This window comes from Porites lutea, chromosome 2 (assembly GCF_958299795.1).
Source record: "Porites lutea chromosome 2, jaPorLute2.1, whole genome shotgun sequence".
Lineage (NCBI taxonomy): Eukaryota > Metazoa > Cnidaria > Anthozoa > Scleractinia > Poritidae > Porites > Porites lutea.
This window is the reverse complement of record NC_133202.1, coordinates 35,531,906-35,554,405: the sequence shown is the minus strand read 5'-3', so window position 1 is coordinate 35,554,405 and position 22,500 is coordinate 35,531,906. Positions and strand designations below refer to the sequence as shown.

General features: G+C 37.2%; 1 protein-coding gene across 1 annotated transcript in view; it reads right to left on the bottom strand.

The window, feature by feature from the left end:
* LOC140928481 (uncharacterized) overlaps positions 1-13,147 on the bottom strand; it is a 35,950-nt gene extending 22,803 nt beyond the window's left edge. Inside the window, exon 1 of the mRNA XM_073378233.1 lies at positions 13,063-13,147. Coding sequence (XP_073234334.1) covers positions 13,063-13,080 — 18 coding nt within the window. The 5' untranslated portion in view covers positions 13,081-13,147. The remainder of the gene's footprint in view (positions 1-13,062) is intronic.
* Between the last annotated feature and the right edge of the window lie 9,353 nt (positions 13,148-22,500).

The window sequence follows — 22,500 nt, the reverse complement described above, 5'->3', positions numbered from 1 at the left end:
CCTGTCAGTCACGAAGTCTTTAGGAATCTGATTTATACTTTTTTATTATTTATTTATTTTTGTTTCTTAAACCGTGCCCGGCAGGTCGGAAGGGTTCTATCCACAGGGCCGGGGTTTTTCCTCAGCCTTTTCCGCAGCGAGCGCGGTGAGGTTTTTTCATCCTGTGGATGCTCGATGATTCCCTCCCAGGTTTAGATTTCCTTTTTGTTTTGTTTTAGGGGTTTTCTTTGTTTGCACCTTTGCAGTTGCTGAATTAGCTTACTCAGTAAACTCGTGCGGCCTCCAGTGAGCACGTGATAGCATATGGTGTGTCGTTATTGTTGTCACGCACGGGTATGGTGGTCTGTAGGGAATTTGGACCAGAGTCCGTATTTGTATCGACACGTTTTTGAATTTTATTTCCTTTTTAAGGGGTTTAATTTTTCATTATAAGTGAAATTTATTCGATTTGATTGTCAGTCTTTGAAGTGGGCACGTTTTGGGATCATAGCTGACCTTGTTTGTTACCTACCTCAGAGTTTCTGTTTTGGTTTAAGGCAGCGTCTCGTGGCCTTATTTATATGTCAAGCTTTCATTGGTCGTCTTGTGCTTGACATTATTAAACTGGCTTATAGGTTTGTTTATTCCAGTTTGGTAATCAACAGGAAATTCGTTTAAGTCATTAGGAAGTGCGTTCGTAATTCTCATGGTCAGCAAGCCAGAACGTACCTACATTTAAGTTATTTAAGTTTCCAACATTTGGCGTACTTGGTTTTGCTGTATTTATGTACAGTTAGGGAGTTTATAGTTATGTTCAGTTGAGTTGCTGTTAAGTGGAATAATCAAGCGACTTGCTTGAACACCCCTACATATTTTGGTAGTGAACCCTGCTATCTTGCTGTGCATGGTTTTGTGAAAAACATGTCAGGAGTGTAAGATCCGCCCTGGAAATCTGTAATCTGTATTGCAAAAGAACAAGTTTTAGTCTGGTCATATGTAAAACAAAATCATAATGACCCAACCTTGTATAAAATTTACCCAAAAGTAAATGAGCCTATTGTTTTATACGAGGTCTAAGACCAGAAATTCGTGACCATGTTATATTGCTACTACCACCTTATTTTGAGTGTCCTTTGAATTTTGCAAAACTGAAAGAGTTGTTAACTCTTAGCCGCAAATCAAGTAGTGGTCAGAAGATAAGACTTTTGCAGAATTACAGTCTAAGCCCTCAAAAGAGGATATCAAACAAATTTTGAGGTAAAATTTAATGTGTGGTCTAAAAGTTCCAAAAATAATGGGAGTCATCCTATTAGTAGGAAATTTTGATCGTGCAATTTTCGTGTCAGTTTGGGGGGGGGGGGGAAGTATTTTATTGTAAAAAGTCAAAATTGGGCAGATTTAGAAACTCGAAACCCAACTTTAGACGTCTGTTTCGTTTAGTGATGTTGTGTCTAATCCATGTGAGCCTATTGTCTCGCCAAGCTTCCGTCACATGTCAACATGGGTGTTCTACAGATTGCCAGCCTCAAAACGTCTCTAATGAACATATTTTTCTTGAAGTTGCTAAGTTTCTTTCTCAGCTCATAACAAAATTTGATTGTGTAGTCGCTGGGTCATTGCCAAAGGCAAAAATGCTCATTCCCCAGATGCACCTATGTTTTCTCATAAAGGTCAAGTGAATTGCGAGAAGTCTTTAAATTAAAATGTATCTCAAGGAGTTAGTAAAACTGAAGAGACAAAAGGAAAAAAATTGACACCTGAGTTGAAAAATGAAAATTTGGAAGTGAATGACGTAGGGGATAAATTTATTGTTTCTAAAAAGTGCCATGACTTATGTGACTCAAGTGGTCCTGAGGCAAGGTCCCATGTGACTGACATGTGTCTTCACCTGTCAGTTCCTGTAGACTCGATTCTATTCATCCTTTCGACGGTGACAATTTCAATATCTCTGTATTAATAGAATTTGTTAAATTTCATGCTATTATTGACACAGGAGCAGCTGTGACAGCAGTTGAAACTAAAGTTTGGAACAAGTATCTTAGTCATACAGATTGCTGTTTAGATTCTCCTTCAACAAGTTGTTTAACGTCTGTAAGTGGCTCTCTATTAGTCATTCTTGGTAAAGTGTACCTGAATTTATTATTAAGTCTGTTGTTCTTCCTTTTTAAGCCTGTTATCAAAGATTTAACTCATGATGTTTCTTCAGGCAGAGATTTCTTTCAAAAATATTGTTCCAGAATTGATTTTGTAGAGAACTTTGTTCCCTCCCCGAGGACCCTCTAAGATTTCCTGATGGTTTTGATGTTCATCTGAATAGTGAAGTTAATGTTAATTGTCTTTCTTCTGTGCATACTGATTACTCTTTCAGTATTCCGGCCAAATCTGAAGTAGTTGTTTTCGGTAAACTAACTTCAATGCCGAAACGTATAAGCGGTAAAACTAGTGACATTGTTGGTTTGCTCATTGCTAAGTATGATTTACCTCACCGTTATTCAGTTTTTAGAGTGTCAGAGCTCGAAAAAGTTTCTAGTGATGCTACTATTTCTTTAAGAATGGTAACTTGTTAAAGTCTTTCGTAAGGCTAAACTGGTAGATTTTCAGCAGATTGGAAATGACTTAGCAACATTTGAGATTGACAAGAACTCTCCTTCTTCAGCTACTCAGCACAGTTCCTCAGATGATCGGCAACAACCTAAAGAGTATTCGGATTTTCCTCATTTGTCAGATAGTATTTTGAATGATGATGAAAAACCGAAATGCTAAAATTTGTTTGGTAAATATCGCGATGTTTTTGTTTTTCTTGGGGATCAGTTGGGTAGAACTTCCCTTGTTCAGCATGTCATAGATACTGGTGATGCTATGCCCATGAAACAAAGGTCGTATAGAGCATCTCCAGATGTTAATAAAAAAAATTGACCGTCAAGTGGACGAAATGTTTGAGAAAGGAATCATTCATGAGTCTGCCTCTCCCTAGAGCTCTCCAGTTGTTTTGGTCAAAAAGCAGGATGAATCATATAGATTTTGTCTTTATCTTCGTGATAGTAAAGTCACTATAGTAGATAGCTTTCCAATGCTTTTAGTTACTAATGCGCTGTATTCTTCGGGTGGCACATTTATATTTTCGACGTTCTACCTAAAAAGCGGGTTCTGGAAAATAGAGATGAATCCCAACTCGCGTGAAAATGTTAATTCATTTTTAACCATGCATTTTGGATTTTTGTTTGGACTGAAGCGTGTGCTGAAGCGTGTGCTAGCCCCACTGGTATTGGTTTTACGTCGGCATAAGTTCAAACTCGAAAGGAAGTAGAGGAAATTAGGGGAATGAACTTTTGGGACACCCTGTACTCCGGTTATAGCCATGGCGTTTGAGAAAGCTGTTAATAACGCTTTTGTGAAGGAGGCTGTAGAGGAGAATCTAAGCACCACTCAATTTGCCTACACTCTAAATCCAAAAGATCTGTTTCGGCCCCAAAGTGCTGATTCAGCTCTATAGACCCTGGAGCTGATTTGACCACCCTTCGTGGAACCATTTTGTCAATTTGGTCTAAATCGACCCCAGTAAATACCATTGCAGCCCCATCGAAAACCGTTTTGGCCCACAAGAGAAATTGTTTCAGCCATGTGATGCGTATCGGCCCCTTTCACTAGAGCCATTTCTACTAAAAAAATAGAGACATTTCGGGTTTTAGTCTAGTTGGCCCCTATTTAGGGCTGACTTGGCCTATACTAATAGAGCTGTTTAGACCCCATGACAACGCAAAATGGCTCGACCACTAGAACCAACACCGATTTGAAGAATATATGTTAATCTAATCACTGTCGGGTCGGAAGCATTAGTTCCTAATCACTGAGTACGGGCCTCTGTATCTTTATCATCGAGAGCTTCGATAAAGGGTTTGTAGTTCGAAAGAGCAAGTTAAGACATGGTTAGAGACGAACAAGTTTACACAAGCAAGGTAGAAAGAGCCCTCAGGTAAGTCGTCTTGAGTCACAACCATTTCTTAAATGGCGCATATTGGACCGAACTATCGTTGTTCTGAATCTGTCCATTTTAATATAGATGATTTTCTAGACGGAGACAGGAGCCCATCATGGAGATGATCATGATATGGTTACAGTGTATGAGGACGACGAAGAATGCCGTTTTTATTTTCCCCATTTTAAGGAAGGATTAAAATTTAAAGGATAGTAAAGGCAGAGGCCGAGGAAAACCAGGTAATAATTGTAATTAATTTTGCTTTCCCGCCAAGACATAATGATAGCGCGGGGTTTGGATAGGAAAATATACACGTCACTCCCATCAATCCTTGCACACTACCAAACTGCGCGCGCATGTTTGAAATGGTTTAGGCGGGCTTCCATTCAATTCAACGGTCAGGTCAACGGACGCTCAATATTTTAAGCGAATTTCAACTTGACATTCGCTAAACTCGGCGATTTTACTCCAAGCGAGAGATAGATCGTGGATAGAAGGTTCTTATCAAGATAACTGCCATGTTTTGTCTCGTTTGTTTCGTACAGGATCGAAGGATGACATCGCTGTTTGAAAGGTTTGTCATGTGCAGTGCTACAATTATATAAAAGTGATAGAATAAATTTTAATACCCAACAATTTCAGACAATTTTGGAATCAACAAGTTTTGCAGATAACAGTTTGTACTTAAGTGATAAATAGATCAGCAAATTTTGTGAGTTTCCATGCCATGGACATAGCTCAAGAAAGACAATTTTGTTTGCTCAGCTGCATCTTTTTGCCTCAACTAGCCTGCAAATCAGTTCCGATAATATATTTCAAGTTTCTTTATTTGTCTACAAATTTTTAATAGAATGTTTGGCTGCTACATTACAAGTACATAGTAAGTGATCAAGGTATATTCCAGTTAGGTGCGAAGCTTTATGCTGAGGAATCCTTTCTGTTAGGCATTGATTGATCACTTTACAGTACAGTGTAATGCTTCTGAAAAATGATCAATGCTACATTTTTATTTTTTTTTCCTCAAATAACGATTCGGTAAGGTGATCAAGGTATATTCCAGTTAGGTGCGAAGCTTTGATGCTGAGGAATCCTAATTCTAGGCATTGATTGATCACTTTTATACAGTAGACATGAAGCTTTGAATGAAAATAAGGTTCATTGTCATTTGGTTTTCTTATAAAGATATACAGATGCATGTTGGAGTCATTTGTGTGCAAATTTACATGTTTCCTCTAGAAAGTTTTGTATGTTTATGCGTGACTGGGAACTTGTAGGCAGTATACAGTGTCGATGTTACCAGTGCTACATAAAAACTGATAGAGTGAATTACAACAATTTCAAACCAGTTTTGGAGATAACAGTTTGTAATTAAGTTATAAATAAATCAGCAACTTCACTGTGAGTTTCCATGGACATAGTTGAAGAAAGACAATTTTGTTTTGTCAGCTGCATCTTTTGACCTCAACTGCAAATCAGTTCCGATAATATTTCAAGTTTCTTTATTTTTCCACAAATTTTTAATAGAATGTTTGGCTGCTACATTTACATGTACATAGTAAGTGATCAAGGTATATTCCAGTTAGGTGCGAAGCTTTATGCTGAGGAATCCTTTCTGTTAGGCATTGATTGATCACTTTACAGTACAGTGCAATGCTTAAAATGATCAATGGTACATTTCTATTTTTTTCCTCACATAACAATTTAGTAAGGTGATCAAGGTACTGTATATTCCAGTTAGGTGTGAAGCTTCATGCTATGAAATCCTAAATTTTTCTAGGCATTTATTGATCACTACAGTTAGAGTAAAAATAAGATTCCTTGTCATTTGGTTGTCTTATTAAGGAGTCTTTAACTTTGTGTACAGATTTACATGTTTCCTCCAGAAAGGTTTGTGTGTTCATGCATGACTGGATACTTGTAAGCAAATTTTGGCATCACAGACTTTATTTAAGTTTTTTGTGTGGTTGTTTTAGAAGATAGGAGTGAAAAGGAGACAAAGTGAAAGGAGAAAAGGCAGAAAACTATAAAAAAGAAAGCAAATCTTATAACTAAAACTAATCATTTGCTGGAAATGACAGAAAGAATCAGTGACCTTAAGACCAAATGTAGTGCCAGTCAAAGTACTTTGGATTCAAATACATGTAATAAAGCAATGGGAATTTTAAAACATAAATATTGAACTCTGAAAGAATTACGTATTAGTGTCTCACAGAAAATTAAAAGTAGTGAAAGAAATAAGGCAAGACCAACTTGTAGTTATGAAAGACAACCACAACAATGACGTCATATTAGGTCAGTGAAAGTTTGACGTTTTTAAGCTGATGTCTTTGTCACTAAGTGGGGAATCAGTTAACATCGCAGTTATTCTGAATTGACACTAAAAGAAGCTGTGATTGATGAAGCCAATCTTTTGTCGTGCATCTATCATAAGGCATTCCCCTTCGTTTTTTTGGTGTGTGTTTTTTGGAGGGTTGCATAACATGCTCATACTAGCCTAGAGGTTTGTGGAATGACAGGAAATCAAACACTCAGTTACCATTTTTAGAGAGCTCTGTTAAACTGGAAGTAGATGTGTCACTGAAACATTATGGTTACACATTTTAATGCTTTGTTGTGGGGGATTTTATTATCATTATTTGAGCAGGATTTTACATATGACATTAAAGGTGATGATATCTTGATTTCCAACGGTGTAACTTGGGTGATTGGCAACCTAAAATAATAGTCTTTAATAAAGCATGCAAAATAGAATCATTGAGAGTCTCAATTCCTACAAGGGAAAGAAGTAGGCTCAAATCATGTCATATGCATATTGATGTAGCTCTGTATCATGGAAAATATCCCCCTTGCCCAGCCTCAGATGTCTTGAGCTTTAGGTATACATGTATGGTTAGGGAAATAATTGCCAAAACAAACAGGTCAGAATTATTATTGTATCTACCTGTATGAGCAAGTATAAAGGACCGACCAACATTAATTTGATATACTGCTCGGGGACCTAAAGAATGTTGTTACTATGTAACGCTGATTGTAATATGTTACAGGTCAAAGTTGGTTTCAGGTTAATTTTGATTTAATCTTGGTTGATTCTTTTTTTCCTTTGTTTCCTAGCCCTAATTCATGAAAAATTAGGGCTAAGAGACAAAGAATATTTTTACAATACTGCAGGAGTGGCCATGTCACAGTTTTGTAACATAAGACATGAAGTTTTTATTGTATGAATTAATAAAGACTATTATTATTATTATTATTATTATTATTATTATAATAAAACCTCTATTAAGTGGACCCCCAATTAAGCAGACACCCTCTATTAAGCGGACACTAAGCCGGGTCCTGAAATTAATGTTTTATAGTTCCCTTAATAACGAACCCCTATTCAGCGGACACCTTTATTAAGCAGACACGGATACTGAAATAAGGTGTATTTTGCTAATTTCTATTGTTAAAAACCTCTATTAAGCAGACACAGGACTGAATTAATAATAGTAGTATTGGATTACGTCCTTGAAATACGGTCTAAAGTCAGTTAATGTTTTCGCATTTACAAACAAATAATTAAAGTTACTGTAGGTAATGAAAGGTAATGAACTTAAACTCTGGACGGCTTCTTTAACAACATGCTACTTTATCACAGTACAGAGTAACCGTTGAATGTTGATCATTAACAAACATTGCACAATTTTTACCAACTTTGTTAAGCGGACACCCTCTATTAAGCGGACACTTGGGAAGGTCCCGATGGGGTCCCATTACTAGAGGTTTCACTATAGGTATTATTATTATTATTGCTACTGAGTCAGACTTGCATGTATTAAAAGACTTTCATCTGTATTGTTATTGACTACTGGGTAAATTCATAGCTTAAACTGATTAAAGCTTACATGTACATTATTGCAACTTTATTTTAGGTGGCCACGTTACTCCCTATGATTAACAGAGTTATGTAAGATTTGCATTTGTAGTTCTTGATAGATGATAACCATTCATTGTGTTACGCCACTTAACCACAGCTATCAAGAACAGTATTTTTCCATTTTTGTCACTGTAAATTATCATGTTTATCAATATCACGTGTAGTTTAATTTGGGAAATTGTATGTAAGTAAGTGGACAACTTGTTGATGTTGTTCTTTCTTACTTTTTTGACAGAGAAATGCTTCAGTTGATGCAGAAATAGCAACTTTCATATAACTGCAAATTGTTGCAATTGGAGAGGCCTTTGATTTCAACAAAGTGTACATTGTGTGTGAAGGAATGATGCTGTGCACCATTCTGCACCAGAGTATTGTAGAGAGTATAATTTCTTTGCTGTCCTCATTTTCATACAGTTAACATGGTAATGGTGTATAAAGGTCATTCAGACCTTGTTGAGTGTCAACACACTCTTCAATGACATTTTCAATATGTAATAGTGAAATGTATAGAGAAAAGCTCTACTAACTTTACAGAAAAAAATTTTGCCTTCTTTTTCATACTTTTACGATTTGGAGGTTAAAACTTCTCAGGCAAAATGCCTTTAAAATGCTCAAAGGCTCCTAAGAAGTTATACTCACTTCTACTGTAATCATTACAGCTGTATGTAGTGCTTAAAATTCAGCACCAACCCCTCTATTTTGAGCCTAATGAGCTTCTTGACAACCTTTAGAGTTTTAATTTAGCAGGGTTCTGCTGAGTCACTTTTCTGACATTATTTTTATGAAATTTGGTATTGGGGCATGCAGCAGTATTTTTTAAAGTTATCTTAGAGATGTACATTCCAAATTTTGGTAAGTTTGCCAAAAAATAATAATAAAATATTTTTACATTGCACTGAGCATGCCTCTTGTGTATTTTAAATGATAGGGCAAGGTAATGAGATTAGATCTACCACAAAATTAGAACTCTTCTAGGGTAAATAACTGTTAATTGTAGGCTCAAAGAGCAGTTTTAAACTCACTTGCACCTGAAGGAGAACTAAAGTTTATTTTCCTTTGGGCTATAGTTAGGCCTTGATTTGGCACTTAAAACTGCACTGATTCTGCTAACTACATGCAATGGGCTAAATCAGCCAATGGCCCGAAAATGGGGCCATTTTATAGAAGACCAAGAACCATTATAATCCCTGTGGATGGGCTGTTATAAATAATTAAGGTTCAAAACGGCTCTGGTAAGAAAATTAATTCCATTTCAGACATAATGGTACCGATTTAGTCATAGAAAGTACATTTGTTTTAACTCCCCATTGGGCCAAATTGGCCACGAAATATGGGCCAATTTTCATCTTAGCTGAAGGTATGAAACGGCCCTGTAAGGGCTGAATTGACTCTTAAAATGAACCACTTCAACCATATTAGAAACCAAAACTACTCCCTATTTTTCCAAAACAGCCCTCTTGCCTCTTCGTTTTGGCCACTTAACAGAGGGCTATTTCTACCCCGTTCATTGGGGCCAAAATGACTCCATTCTAAATGGGCTACTTTAGCCCCAAAAATAGTACTGTATTTTACTCACCGAAACGGCCCCATTTTTGGGGCCAAAACAGATCTTTTGGATTTAGAGTGTATCTTGAAAATGGAAATTCCACTAATGCACTGTTATCGACCCAGCAATTCATCAACTAACACTTAGATAATCCAGACTGTGAGGCAGTAGGAGTTTTGGCAATAGATTTTAGCAAAGCGTTCGACTCAGTCAGGCACGAGCTACTATCTAATAAACTGAAGTTGCTGCCACTGAATGCCTATATCATCACCTGGTATCACAGCTTCCTAAATAAAAGAGAACAACGTATAGTGCACAACAACCACTTTCACGAGTACAAAAGAATAAGTAAGGGGACAACGCAGGATAGCGTGAGAAACCCCTAGCTATTCAGCAGGTTTCTGAATGACCTTGAAATCAATCATGGTTCCACTCCCACCCTTTGTAAGCATGCAGATGATTCTACCATTGTCGCACCAGTGTGGAAAGGGGTAAGAAATACGTCAAGTGGGTTAGTGGAGAAGTTTTTGACCTGGTCGAACTGTAACTCTAGGAAGTGTAACCTTAACCAGTGTAAAGAGCTTGTAAGCAAAAAGAAAGGGAACTCCGCATCCTATCCTGTTCTATGCAATACACCACAACATGACATGCCACTCTTGAATTATTAGGTTTGACCTTTCAAAATGACTGTAAGTTCTCTGACAATGCAAACGCTAAACTGTACAAGGCCAACAAATGTCTACACGTACTAAGACTATGTAGAAAAGAGCGTTACAGCCAGGCAAACGGATTACTTTTTCTATAGCATCGTCTTCCCTAACTTAACTTACGGGTTATCTCTTCATGGTGCCTCCGACACGGATCTTAATATTTTTCAGCATTTTTTAGACCGATGCCATGACTTACGTTTTATATTCGCGCCGTAAAACATTAGATGTCCACTCCACAAACAGGATAAAATGATTTTGAAAAAAGTTAAACAGTTTGTTAACCACCACCCCCTGAAGGTCTGCTTTCCACAAGAGAAGATTGATTTAAAATACGACCTGAGACACAAAGGCTGCCATAGGCCCAAGATAAACTCGGAAAGTTTTAAAGAATACGTTTGTAAATAGATTACTTTTTAAATATGACCATTTATGATGATTCTATGTATAGAGATATATACATTTTTTAACATTTTAAATCTTTTTTATAATTTTAAATCTTTTCAAACTGCCTTGTTCTATTGTATTCATCTGAACGTTTTAATGCCGGTATGTATTTTTATCTCATGAAAAAAAAAAAAAAAAACACAGGGGAGCTAAATTTTTTTGTAAGGTCGTTGCAGAGGTTTGTAAAATATCTCAAATTCAAGAGGTCAATACTTCTAGTTATCACCCGCAAACGATAGTCTTGTAGAAAGATTTAGTTCTGGCTTGTGTCAGTCTTTGTCGATGCATGTTTCCAAAACCAGAAAGATAGGGATAAATTCATACCCCTCATTTTGTTCGCGCATAAGACCTCGGTTTAGAAGTAATTGGGCACTCCCCTTTTTACGTTCTCTATGGGAGATATCCCCGTTTACCCATGGACGTCAAGTATTTGATTCCTGCGGTTAAATGATTTGGGCACTATGGTCCTTGATCATCATAAACGCGTTGTCGAAATGTCGAGTTGGCGCAACGCAAAATTTAGCAAGAGGAATTTTACAACGTGCAAAGCAAAAAATGAAGGATTATTACAATCAAAGGGCAAAAGAACTGTTTTCGAAGTTGTTCAATGTGTTTGGGTCTATACCCCAAGAACTACAAAAGGGTTATTCAGAAAGTTAATGCATAACTGTTGGGTCCATACAGAGTTGTGGAGAAGTTGTCACCCGTTAATTTTAAGCTGCGTACGATTACCGATAAAAAAGTTGCTTTTTCCTGCCACGCAAATCGTATGAAGCCGTTTGTTGGTCCTAATTTGAGGCCAATTGACCCTCCGCCCTTTGATAACCCTGCCGAGCCACATCAAGGTGAGTCTGATATTCCAAAAGATTGTTTTGAGCCAAACAATTCCTCTGAAGCGAACCCTAAAGACATTGGTTTAAGTCCAACTTGCAGTGAGACAACGTTGCCCCCACAATCTCTCGAAGAGAAAGGAAAAAACGAGGAATCGGATTTCTCAGATGGATAGATAACCAAATTTTCTTAGCTATAAATCTACGCTCGCGAGCACTTCGCGTGCGCGTTGAGCTCCGCTAAAAAGATTACATTTCAGTAAGCTTACCCATTTTTGGCCATGGCGGGAACGTTTCTCCTTGGGCTTCAGAAAACGTCGTTAATTTTTTTCTCACAGGAAGGAAGTAAAACAAAACGAAAATCGTCTCTGTGATCTAAAGTCAATGCTATGGACATCAGCAAAGATTCTCTTTCGAAACTATGTGGTTTGAAAGGAAAAAAAAAACAGATTCATGTTCTCGAGGCACCACCAAAATGCTGGAACTCGCCACCACGACGTCAGGTGGACTTTAAGATGAATATGTAAATTATGTTCAGAAGGGCTGTCGTGACTTTTGCTTGACGTCTTCTTGGTCGCTGTCCAGCTTTGCCTAAGGTCGCTATTATCCACTTTCGGACGAAATCAAGTTTTTTGACCGATACCCTCACCGATACCCCCACTGGTTACTCGCACAAGACTTCACCATAACAATATTAAAAGGGACAGTGGAATTGAGATTCCTGAAGCGCGGGTGGCTATACGATCAGACAACACAGCAGTCGATCGCTATTTCAGCGGACCGCTGAGGCAACATTTTCCTCCTCTAATAATGCCAACAATAATTTGGATCAAGACCCGCTAACCATCAGCGAGGTTCGTGCTTTACGAATCACCGACAACCAAGGTGGTAGAAATAGTCCTACTCAGTAAATTGACACTACCGCCTAATGTAGACGTGCAGTGCGCGGTTTAAACGTCGTGATCAATATCTAAATGACAGTCGTGAAACAAACGATAAACAATATACACTTAATGTCAGATCCCGAGGGAAACAGTTTTGTTTTCCCGAGAGTCCTGATGTTTCCCGATACGAAGTCGAAGCGAAACATCAGGACTCGAGGACGTTAAGTGTTTTGTTATATTTCTAGACTTTCACTTCAACAGCAAAAAAAAGAATAACCGGAGCGAACCAAAACGGTCGACTCGGTACTTATAACAACACAAATTTAATTCTTAAAACCACTGAATGAATGATTTACAAAGTACTTTCCTTATATTATCTGCATCTTTTTTCTCCCTTAGTTGCTGTTCCTCTTCTGGGATGACTTAAAAATCGCTGCTTTTTAGTTTGAGGCTTCGTGTTTGTGTTCAAGTTGTTGTGTTCATTCACGAGAAAGAAAACTGGCAGTGTTTTTCCCGCCTTCTGTCACACCAATTTCCACCATGCTTTGATCACGTGCTGTAATGTAGCCCGAGCGGGGTACATTGCTTAATGTATCGCGATCGGGATACATTTGATTATTTTAGTCAAGGACACGTGACCAAAAACCAACCAATGGCAGTCCCTGATTAGTTGAGTGAAGGTCTAGGAATATAACAAAACACTCCATACACGTTAAAAACGATGAACAATATCTTTCATGACATTGTACTACTCAAACTTTAACTAAAATTTCATACCACGTTTCCTTTGATCATTATAGCATGCTTTTTGTATCCTGTGAGCTCGTACTTAAAGTGATAACCATATAGAGTAAAGTTGAACACTGGTCCTGTCCACGAAAATTTCACTGCAAATGTGCTATTTTCTTTTTCTAGTGCAAATTCGCCGACTTCTATATTTCGCAGCTCGACGTCGTCGTCTGGTGGAACTAAAACCAAAGAATAAAAATAATTGTAATAAAGAAATAATGTCCCCAACACAAGCTGTCCTCCTAAGACATTAATCGTCATCATCATTCGAAGTGCACGTCCTCTTTCACGAGACTATACCTCCATTATACATCCTCTACAGTGGATGCCAGTTAAACCACGTACTTATCCTAAGATACCATTTCGTAGCTATTTATGGCCTTGCCTTCAATTAAGAAAGCAAATCGGTATCAAAATTAACAGAACGGTGTTTTAACGTTGCGGCGCTGAAACTATGGAGCGAGCTTCACAAACACATCAGGGACTGTACTCGCACTATAAACTTTTAATTGGTTTATTAAGGTGGCTCAATTGGGTTTTTCAGGGTCAATACCTCCCACTTTTAAACATAAACTACATCGCCAATAAACTACATAAAAATTACCACCACAGCTGTATTAGATAAAGATGAAAATTTGTTATTATCCGTGTTACAATAACATCGGAGTTGTCATAACAACGAAATGACGCCATTTCTTATTTTACTTGCAGCCGTATTTCTCAGCACTGGGAAATCTTCTTCCAAAACCGTTCAAGGGAGCCTTTTTCTCAGATATCCCTTTCGATGTTTGTGAAGTTTAAGCAAAATCTATAAGTCATTAGAGCGATATCGAGATATTTTAGGACGAAGTTTTTATGGTCAGAAATACCGCGGTAAAAACTGGACAATCTTGATGTTCGACCGTTATCTGTAGAAAACGAAGCGCTTTTGAAATGCAATTTTACCTCATAATAGTTTCAATTTTTTTAAAAAAAAGTGTGTGAAAGATCATGTGGACGGCTTAGCCGATTGCAAGATAGAGGTTAATCTCGAGAACCTTTAATTCATAAAAAAAATCTATCGAGTGGTTTCAAATTTAATCGCTTATTTGTTTAAGTAGAACCGCTAACAAGAGCGCCTCAACACATACTAATCAAATCCTTCTTTCCTAGCAATCGGCTTAAGCTATCCCCATGATCTCTCATACACGTTTTAAAAAAATTGAAACTGCTATACTTACCCGGATCATTACTTAAAAACTTTCCTTAATAACCGATCGACCTCCTTTGGTGGAAATTTATGAAAAAATACCAGTACCACTACCACTACCACTACTACTACGACTTATAAAAATAATAGTCATAATAATATTAATATTCGTCTCCCTTCTTTTGATGCTGTCTCTCGAATGCTAGCACGATTCTGTTCAGAGAGGAGAAGAATCTTCTTCCCTCCAGTATTCGAAGAAATATGATACGGTCTTATTGCCTGACAGGTTTTTTTTGTTTTTGTTTTGTTTTTTTTGTTTGTTTTACTTACCCCGAAATCAATAAGAACGTACAAATAACAATCAAAAACATGAAAGCTCGTTTTTTGCAATTGACAAGGGACATTCACTTTTAAGTGACCTCGATCATCCAAGACCCTGCGTTGTCTCCTAGGACGTTCGATAAAATTGATGTAAGGGCACTGGGTGGCGCAATTTCACCTCTAAGTGTTATATTTTGAGTCATCCCATGCTTCCAGAAACTCGCCGAAGGACAGAAAGGTATTTAAAAAAAAAGATGCCAACTCTTTAATAATTCGTGGCAATAGGTTAACAAGGCCACTAGCCCACGCGGATAAGAAGTTATATGTTGTTGCATCTTGTAACTTCCAATAAAGTTTTATCACAAATAGCATTGAAATTAATCCAACGAATAAGTAACCATATATACTGAGGATTTATAACACTTTCTATCAGCTTATTACTTGCATTGTTTTACTTGCAGAACTTTTTTACAACTTGTACTTTAATTTATGAATTGATTCTACGATGCTAAAAAATATGCTTCGTGATTGTTTACATTTTCATTTGTTCAACTTACGCATTACATTTTCATGATTCTGCTAAAATTACTACTACTCCTAGCTTTGACTTCGGATGCCTCACTAACAAGTGCCTGCAAGACCTCAATTTTATCAATTAATTGCAATCACCATGTTAAGAATCATAAGAATTTTTAACAGATTTTTAGATTCAAGCGGGTTCAGGGTGTACTCAGGTACATTGTCGCAAAGGTTGTAATATAGTTTAAGAGGCTGTCTCATGCAGTAAAAACCGCCCACTCAATTTCCCTTAAAAACAATTTAGCCTGAAACTCTGGCAAGTGAAAGGCTTTATCGAGACTACAACTAAAATAGGTTTCCTTAGATTCACAATAACATTTCTGGCCGCGCTGAGGGGGGGAAGGGAACTGAGTATTCTGTTCCTCCACGGCCAGTTTGCAAGTCTTGAAAATTGAAAATTAGGCATTTTTGGCAGCGCTGTAAAATGTTTGATTTGCAACATCTGCCAATGCATGTTATACCTATTAATTGTTAAACAGCACTAGTTTTTCCTGAAAGTAATAGTTATTCGCTTAATTTATCTGCAAAAAAAAAAAGAAATCAAGCGGCAAAATATGACCTGAACTAATGGCCTTGGAGCGAAAGGCCAAGAATGACTTTGATGTAAAAGCTTAATTCTAACGTTTGGGACCTAGTTAAAAGCTCTAGGCAAAATAAACGAAAAGATAGATCATCCGTTATTAATAAGAATATACAAAAACTCATATACAATTTCAGTATTTTAAAAGTTATGACCGTTTGTATCAACGCATATGCGAGCTAATGCGATATTTTCAGCTCTAGCGTAACGGATCTATCTAAAGCAGATTTTGTCAAAAGTACGGCTTACCTAATTCATTACTGGCACTGACTCACACGTTGAGCCATATTGTGCTAGTATGTGGCCAAATTTGAATCCCATGCCAAAAATCCAAGGCTCAAAAGAGCTGAAACTGTGTCACGTTCCGAGCTTTTAAATAGCTCAGTGAAACAACTGTCCGAGCTGAGAGTTTGTTGAGAATCAGAAAATCAACTAAGCAGGTTTAATTTTTGGTCAGAAAATACAGATTTAAGAGCTACAACCTCGAATAAACCCTCTATTCAATCGGCTTTACAAGGCATGGCAGGACGCACAGGGTCTCGACTGTAAGTACTGCGAAGGAATGCTAGTACATTGTAATAGCATTCCTAACATAAATTCAACCAAGTAGCGCTGGCTTTTCTATTTTTAAAAATTTTTAAAATTTTTAAAACTAAACTAGTGAGCAGCACTCTGCGAACTGTTGCTGTAAAACTTGTTTATTCTGCTACGCGTTTCGTCTAACTAACGTAGACTTCTTCAGGGAGTTTTACAATCAAACACTAAACGCCTGTATTTAAGCCATAATATGACTAAAAATAATGATGGTCGCAAACATTGAAGGTTTGGCCGGATTTACGAAAAGGAACAGGCGCAGCTGTGAAATTTTTACGCAAGGCGTAAGAATACTTTGGGGCCACGGTTTTAGCTAAAACCGTGGCCCAAAAAACTGGTTATTATCTCAAGAACGATATCAATACATTGAAAACAAACCAGAAAATGCCGGTGGGAAACCGTGACATAACTACTTTCTATTTTTTGAATAAAAGAAGACGTAAATACAGTGGAACTTCGATTTAACGAAGTGCCAAGGGACTGAGGAAATTTGTTCGTTATATCGAAAACCTTGATTTGACAAATTTTTGGGAAACCAATAATGGTTAATGGTTAATTTTCAACGACCAGCATTTCTGGATCTGATCAATTTCTGTAAAAAACATTTGTACACATTTGGCTCTTTTAATATTTCTTGTAACAGAATATGTATTTTTATTGTATAAAATAAAGACCTATTATTATTAGTAGTAGTAGTAGTAGTAGTAGAAGTAGTTGTAGTTGTAGTTGTAGTAGTAGCAGCAGCAGCAGCAGCAAGCAGCAGCAGCAGCAGCAGCAGTAGTAGTAGTAGTAGTAGTAAGTAATAAATTGCTTTATTTGCATGACCGCATGATTTTACAGTATTGCAAAAGCATGCATGTGACAATCAAAATAATTAGAACAAACGGCACTAATAATAATCTAGAAAAATTCAGTTACATTATTAACCATGAATCACGTATTTTCATACACGAGGAAACAAACTTCATAACTAACTTATTTACATGATGTTCCTTCGAATTCATTATCAGTTTTATGCTTTCTGGAGATGATTTCTTGTCAAAGTCAGGTATTATTCGATTGATTTAATTAATAAAGGCCTGTCTCTGTACTGAGTATTTGTTACATTGAAAGAGGAAATGAATCTCATCTTCTATCTGATTTGAGTTACATAAGGGGCATAATCTATTTTCTCTTGGCAAATGATCGATTTGGTATCGACCATGTTCAATCATAAGTTTGTGATTACTTCTTTTAAATTTAACAAAATTCTGTCGTTCGTCATAATGTCTTAGCTGGTAGAGATAATCAGATGTAGAATATTCATCTTTAAAAGTTTTATAAAATTCTAGTTTTTTTGAATTTTCAAGGCTGTGCCGCCAAAAAGATAGATATTTCTCTCTCATTTCTGTGGTATATCGTCTAATTTTATCATTATCTAGAGATTCAGCATCTAAACTGGTTAGATTGTATTGTTCAAACATGTTTATGAAATTGGAAAAATATCCTGAATTATTCATAGAATGTAGATTCTTTGACATAAGGAAAGACTGTTTGACTATAGAGTCATTATCTTTGTTGTTGAGGTAAACAAAATATTTCATAATTTTCTGATTTATAGGGATAAGCAGCGGCAATCTATCAAGTTCAGCTCTGCAAGCTATGTTAGAGGCCTTATTGTTAACCTCTAAGTACCGTTTACAAAATTTGAGGTGGATTTTTTTCTATTGGGGAGCTATCCCATTTTTTAAAATCTTGCTTGGTGTACATTCCCCATACCTCGCTGTTGTAACTCAAGATTGGGAATACCATGGTGTCAAAAATTTGTGATGCAGTATTAGGATTAAGTTTGTTAAGAATTGTCCGCTTCCGAATACTAGACAACGCGTGAAGGGCCTTTTCTTTTAAGTGTTCGAGTGCAAGTGTGAAGTTTCCCGTTGGAGTTAAACGTGTACCTAAATAAGTGTATTCTTAGACAATCTCAATTGACTCACTGCCTATGTTGAATTTGATGTCAATAGATTTTTTTGGGCGTTTCTGGAATATCATAATTTTTGTTTTCTTCGGATTAATTTTTAGCTTCCATTTGTCACAATACAAGGAAAGCGTATTTAAACAGTTCTGTAATCCAGTTTTCGATCTTGATAGAATAAGTAAATCATCTGCGTACAAAAGTGAATTAATTTTTTTCCCATTTGGAGGAACAAATGGGTCAGATAAGGTATTTTCGAATAAATGTGGTAGATTGTTTAAATAGAGGTGACGTACACCTCTGGAATATGAAAAAGGCTGTGTTTTGTTTTCACCGATTTTGATGGAACATGTCGAGTTGCAATAAAGACTTTTCATGAGGTTGTACAAGTTTCCTCCTATATTCGTTTTTAGCAGCTTATAAAACGATCCTTCGTGCCAAACAGAGTCAAACGCTTTGCGGAAATCTACGAAACAAGCGTAGACTTTTTCCTTGTGATAATGCACATATTTATCTATTAGGGTCCTTAGAGTGAAAACATGGTCTGCAGTGCGGTTTTCAGGCAAAAAGCCAATTTGGGAATTATGTAATATCTTATTTTCCTCAAAATACAAGTGAAGTCTTCGATTTAAAATAGAACAGAACAGTTTTCCAAGGCAACTAGAAACACACATGCCTCTGTAATTTGTTGGATCACTCTTGTCACCAGATTTGTAAATTGGGGTTATGAGGCCTTGACACCAAACATCTGGCATTTTTTCGGATTGTAAAATGAGGTTAAAAAGTTTGACATAGACAGCCATTAGTGGTTCGAGGCTTGCTTTGATCATTTCATTTCGTATTTTGTCAACAAATGGTGATTTCTTATTTTTCAATTTCTTCGCCGCTTGACGTATTTCCCTCTCACTTATCTCATAATCGAAATGGGTAAACTGTTCCTTTTCGTGTTCTAAAGAATTTAGTTCCCTATGGATTTCATGTTCATGCGTGGAATTCGTCGGGTCAATAGAATGCAGAGATCTGAAATGGTGAAGCCATGATTCTTCCGAGATTGGGGCAGGAACATTTTCGTTGAAAGTGTCTGTCATCGAATTTAAACAATTCCAAAATGACGTCTTGTCAGGATTTAAAGCTAGTTCGTCGAGTTGTAATGTTTTTTCTTTGTGAAATTCTCTCTTCTTTGTGTCTAGGAGCTTTTTGTAATCATTCAAGGTTTTGTTTTGTTCCCTCAATTCGGAGTTGAGGGGGTCACGGTGCTTTTCATTTGAGGACTTTTCGTAATTCATGCCTTTTCAAGCGACATTCACAGTCGAACCATTTCTTGTTGGATGATTTCTTAATACGCTTATAAGTTTTCTTAGCTTTAATTTTTAGGCATAGCTTGGAGGTTTCAGTTAGAATTTTCATAGTGTTTTCCAAGGAGATATTCACATCTTCGGTGTTTCTCTCCATATAATGTCTAATTAGAATTTGGATTGGTTCCGTGCGCAGTGCGTTTTTGAATTTTAAATGTGAGTCATCTTCCCAGCAAAATTGCCGTGGTAATTTTGATAATCTATTGCTACTATTTGGAGTGTGCGTTTCGTCTCCAATTAGCCTGGTGTTAAGAGTGATCCATGCCACGATGGCACTATGATCCGATAAATAAGATGGCTGTTTAACAACAAAATTTGCAACGTTGAGAAATGTGCACTGATCACATATTAGATAATCAATAACGCTCGTCCCGTTTTTTCCATGAAAAGTGGGTCTGCCTAGGGTATCTCCATTAACTCTGCCATTAACTATTCTTAGGTCAAGGGTTTTACAAATTTCCAACAGCCGTTTCCCATGGCTATTTAAAACATTATCAAAACTATTTCTTTGAGTTGGCTGGAAAGCTGATTCCGACTGATCATTACTAATTATACTGTTTCCCTCCTTTGAGACAGTATCAGAGTATTTCCCGGTTCTCGAGTTAAAGTCACCCATCAGAATTATTGATCCTGTCGAAGAAAAACGTACTATGTCTTGTTCTAGCTGATCAAAAATTTCGTTATCGAAGTATTTTGAGTTACAGGGGGGTATATAGACACCACAGACGTAAATATTCTTCACTGAATTTAGAAAACGATTCTCAATTTTAAACCAAATAAAATGTTGAGTTGTTTTAGTGATGGAAATGTTTTTATGGAATTTGTTCTTATAAAACAAAGCGATTCCTCCGGAGTTACGCCCACCTCTCCCCGACTGATTTGGGGTGGGACATTGAAAAAAAGATTTGTATCCCGCAATTTCCAAATTAGAGCAGTTGCCAATTTCTGTTAATAATATAAAATCGGAGTTATTAATAACACTCAAAAAAATCAGTATTATCTAACTTCGAAGAATTATTTCGAAGAAAGGCCATTAATATTCCAAGCGCAAAAGGACAATGTGCTTGAAATATCGCGACTATCTTCGGTGTCCGTGATTGTATAGAAAAAATAAATGGATTACTCTTTATACTGGTATAAAGTTTATCATTAATACTTAATTCAGTGTCAAGGGTAAGATGAAATTGTTCATACAAATGATTTTATAAAACGAAGAAAGGATATGATTTTCTGAGGCATTGCTGAATCCTTTAATTTGTTGGAGGGGCGAGTTTCTTCACCTACGGTTTCCATTTTAGCGGCCTGCGGATGCGTTTGATGCGGTGTTTTGGAGTATTGATGCAATATAGTTGGTGGCGGAGCTGGGAGTATCTGGTCCGGCAGGGTTTGCATAGGAAGCTGGAATACTTTATTTGAGGCGTTTGGTTCCTGATGTAGCGAATTTTGCAATGGTGTTAGGGGTATTCTTTGTGGAAGTTGTGGTGAGACAAATGGTATCGGCGGAGGTTGAGTTTGAAGAAGGTGAGGCCAACGAGGCGCTTGAGGTGGTGTGTTCTTTACGGCATTGCTGTATGATGTGTGATGTAAAAGTGGCTTGGGACCTTGGGAAGAAGTCGGTTGAGTTTGTGAGGATCTTTGTCTTTGGACTGGCATTGTAATAGAAGGAACTGTAGGTTTTGGACTGGCACGACCGCGAATTGCGTCCTTAAGGTTTTTGGCGAAATATTTTACGTACCGTTTAAGAATATGCTTCTGATCGTAAAGAATATTTGGTTGATTCGCAAAGAGGTTGTCATGTTTGACTAACTGCACATTGGGTAATCTTGAGCAGCTACTGATCAACTGATTGTTTATTGAAGTTATTATTGGTGTCGGGATGTCGCTTCGGGGAAGAAGTGTTGAGTAGAATATTTACTTGAAGGAAATTTCGTTGAGGCTTCTGTAATCAATATTAAGATGTTAGAAATAAGATCTTCAGGAGAACTGGTTCTTTCAAGATCGTTTGTTCCTGTGTGTAGTATGAGTAGTTGGGGAGCAGTGTGGATTTGACTTTGTAAGTACGATCTTGCGTGTTCAATCAGTGGAGTTCTAATATACTTGACTTCCTGGTTTGAAGAAAACATTTTTTCCATGTCTAAAAACTTTCCATTTGAATCACATAGAAAGATCACTTCATTAGAATTATTGGTGTTGTTGGTGGCAGGGGACTTAGGAGGGTGCTGGGAATTAGTGTCTTCGGGTTTGTATTGTGTTTCTTTTCTTGGCGGATTTTCTAGATCTTGAAGAGGAGAGAAAGAGTTTGATGTTGGAAGATTAACAAGCAGTATCTCATCTTCTGACCATTGGTTGTCGTTTGATGTAGGAATGGCAGCTTTATTCTTTGTGCTATCATTGAATTTGTCGGCTATTTCTTCACGAAAGGTCTGGCTCGACGTGTTAGTTGTTTCCGGCGGCATTTGTATTGTTTCCCAGAGGGCTTTAATTTGGTCCTTAAGAACGGTGATTTCCGCTTCAAGCTGGTTCTGTTTTCTTCTCATGGTTGCGTTATCCTCCGATATTTTCGCATTTTTCTTTTGAAGTGCTTGATTTTCATTCTGTAATTTGGAAATTAAGTCAGCGTGTTTTTGTAAATCGTGATTTAGAAGTTTAGTATTGTTTTCCAGATCATCAGAAAGGCCCCCTAGGGTTGTTGTTTGTACTTTGAAATTGTGATCTAGTTGGGCAGCTTTGTCTTTTAGGTGCTCGAGGTTACCAGCGTTTGTTAGTTTGAACTCTGTAAAATCGGCTTCTAAATTTCCGGCGGTATTTCGAAGAGTAGTTAAGGTGTTCAGCCTACTCGGTGTAAGGGAGAGTTCAA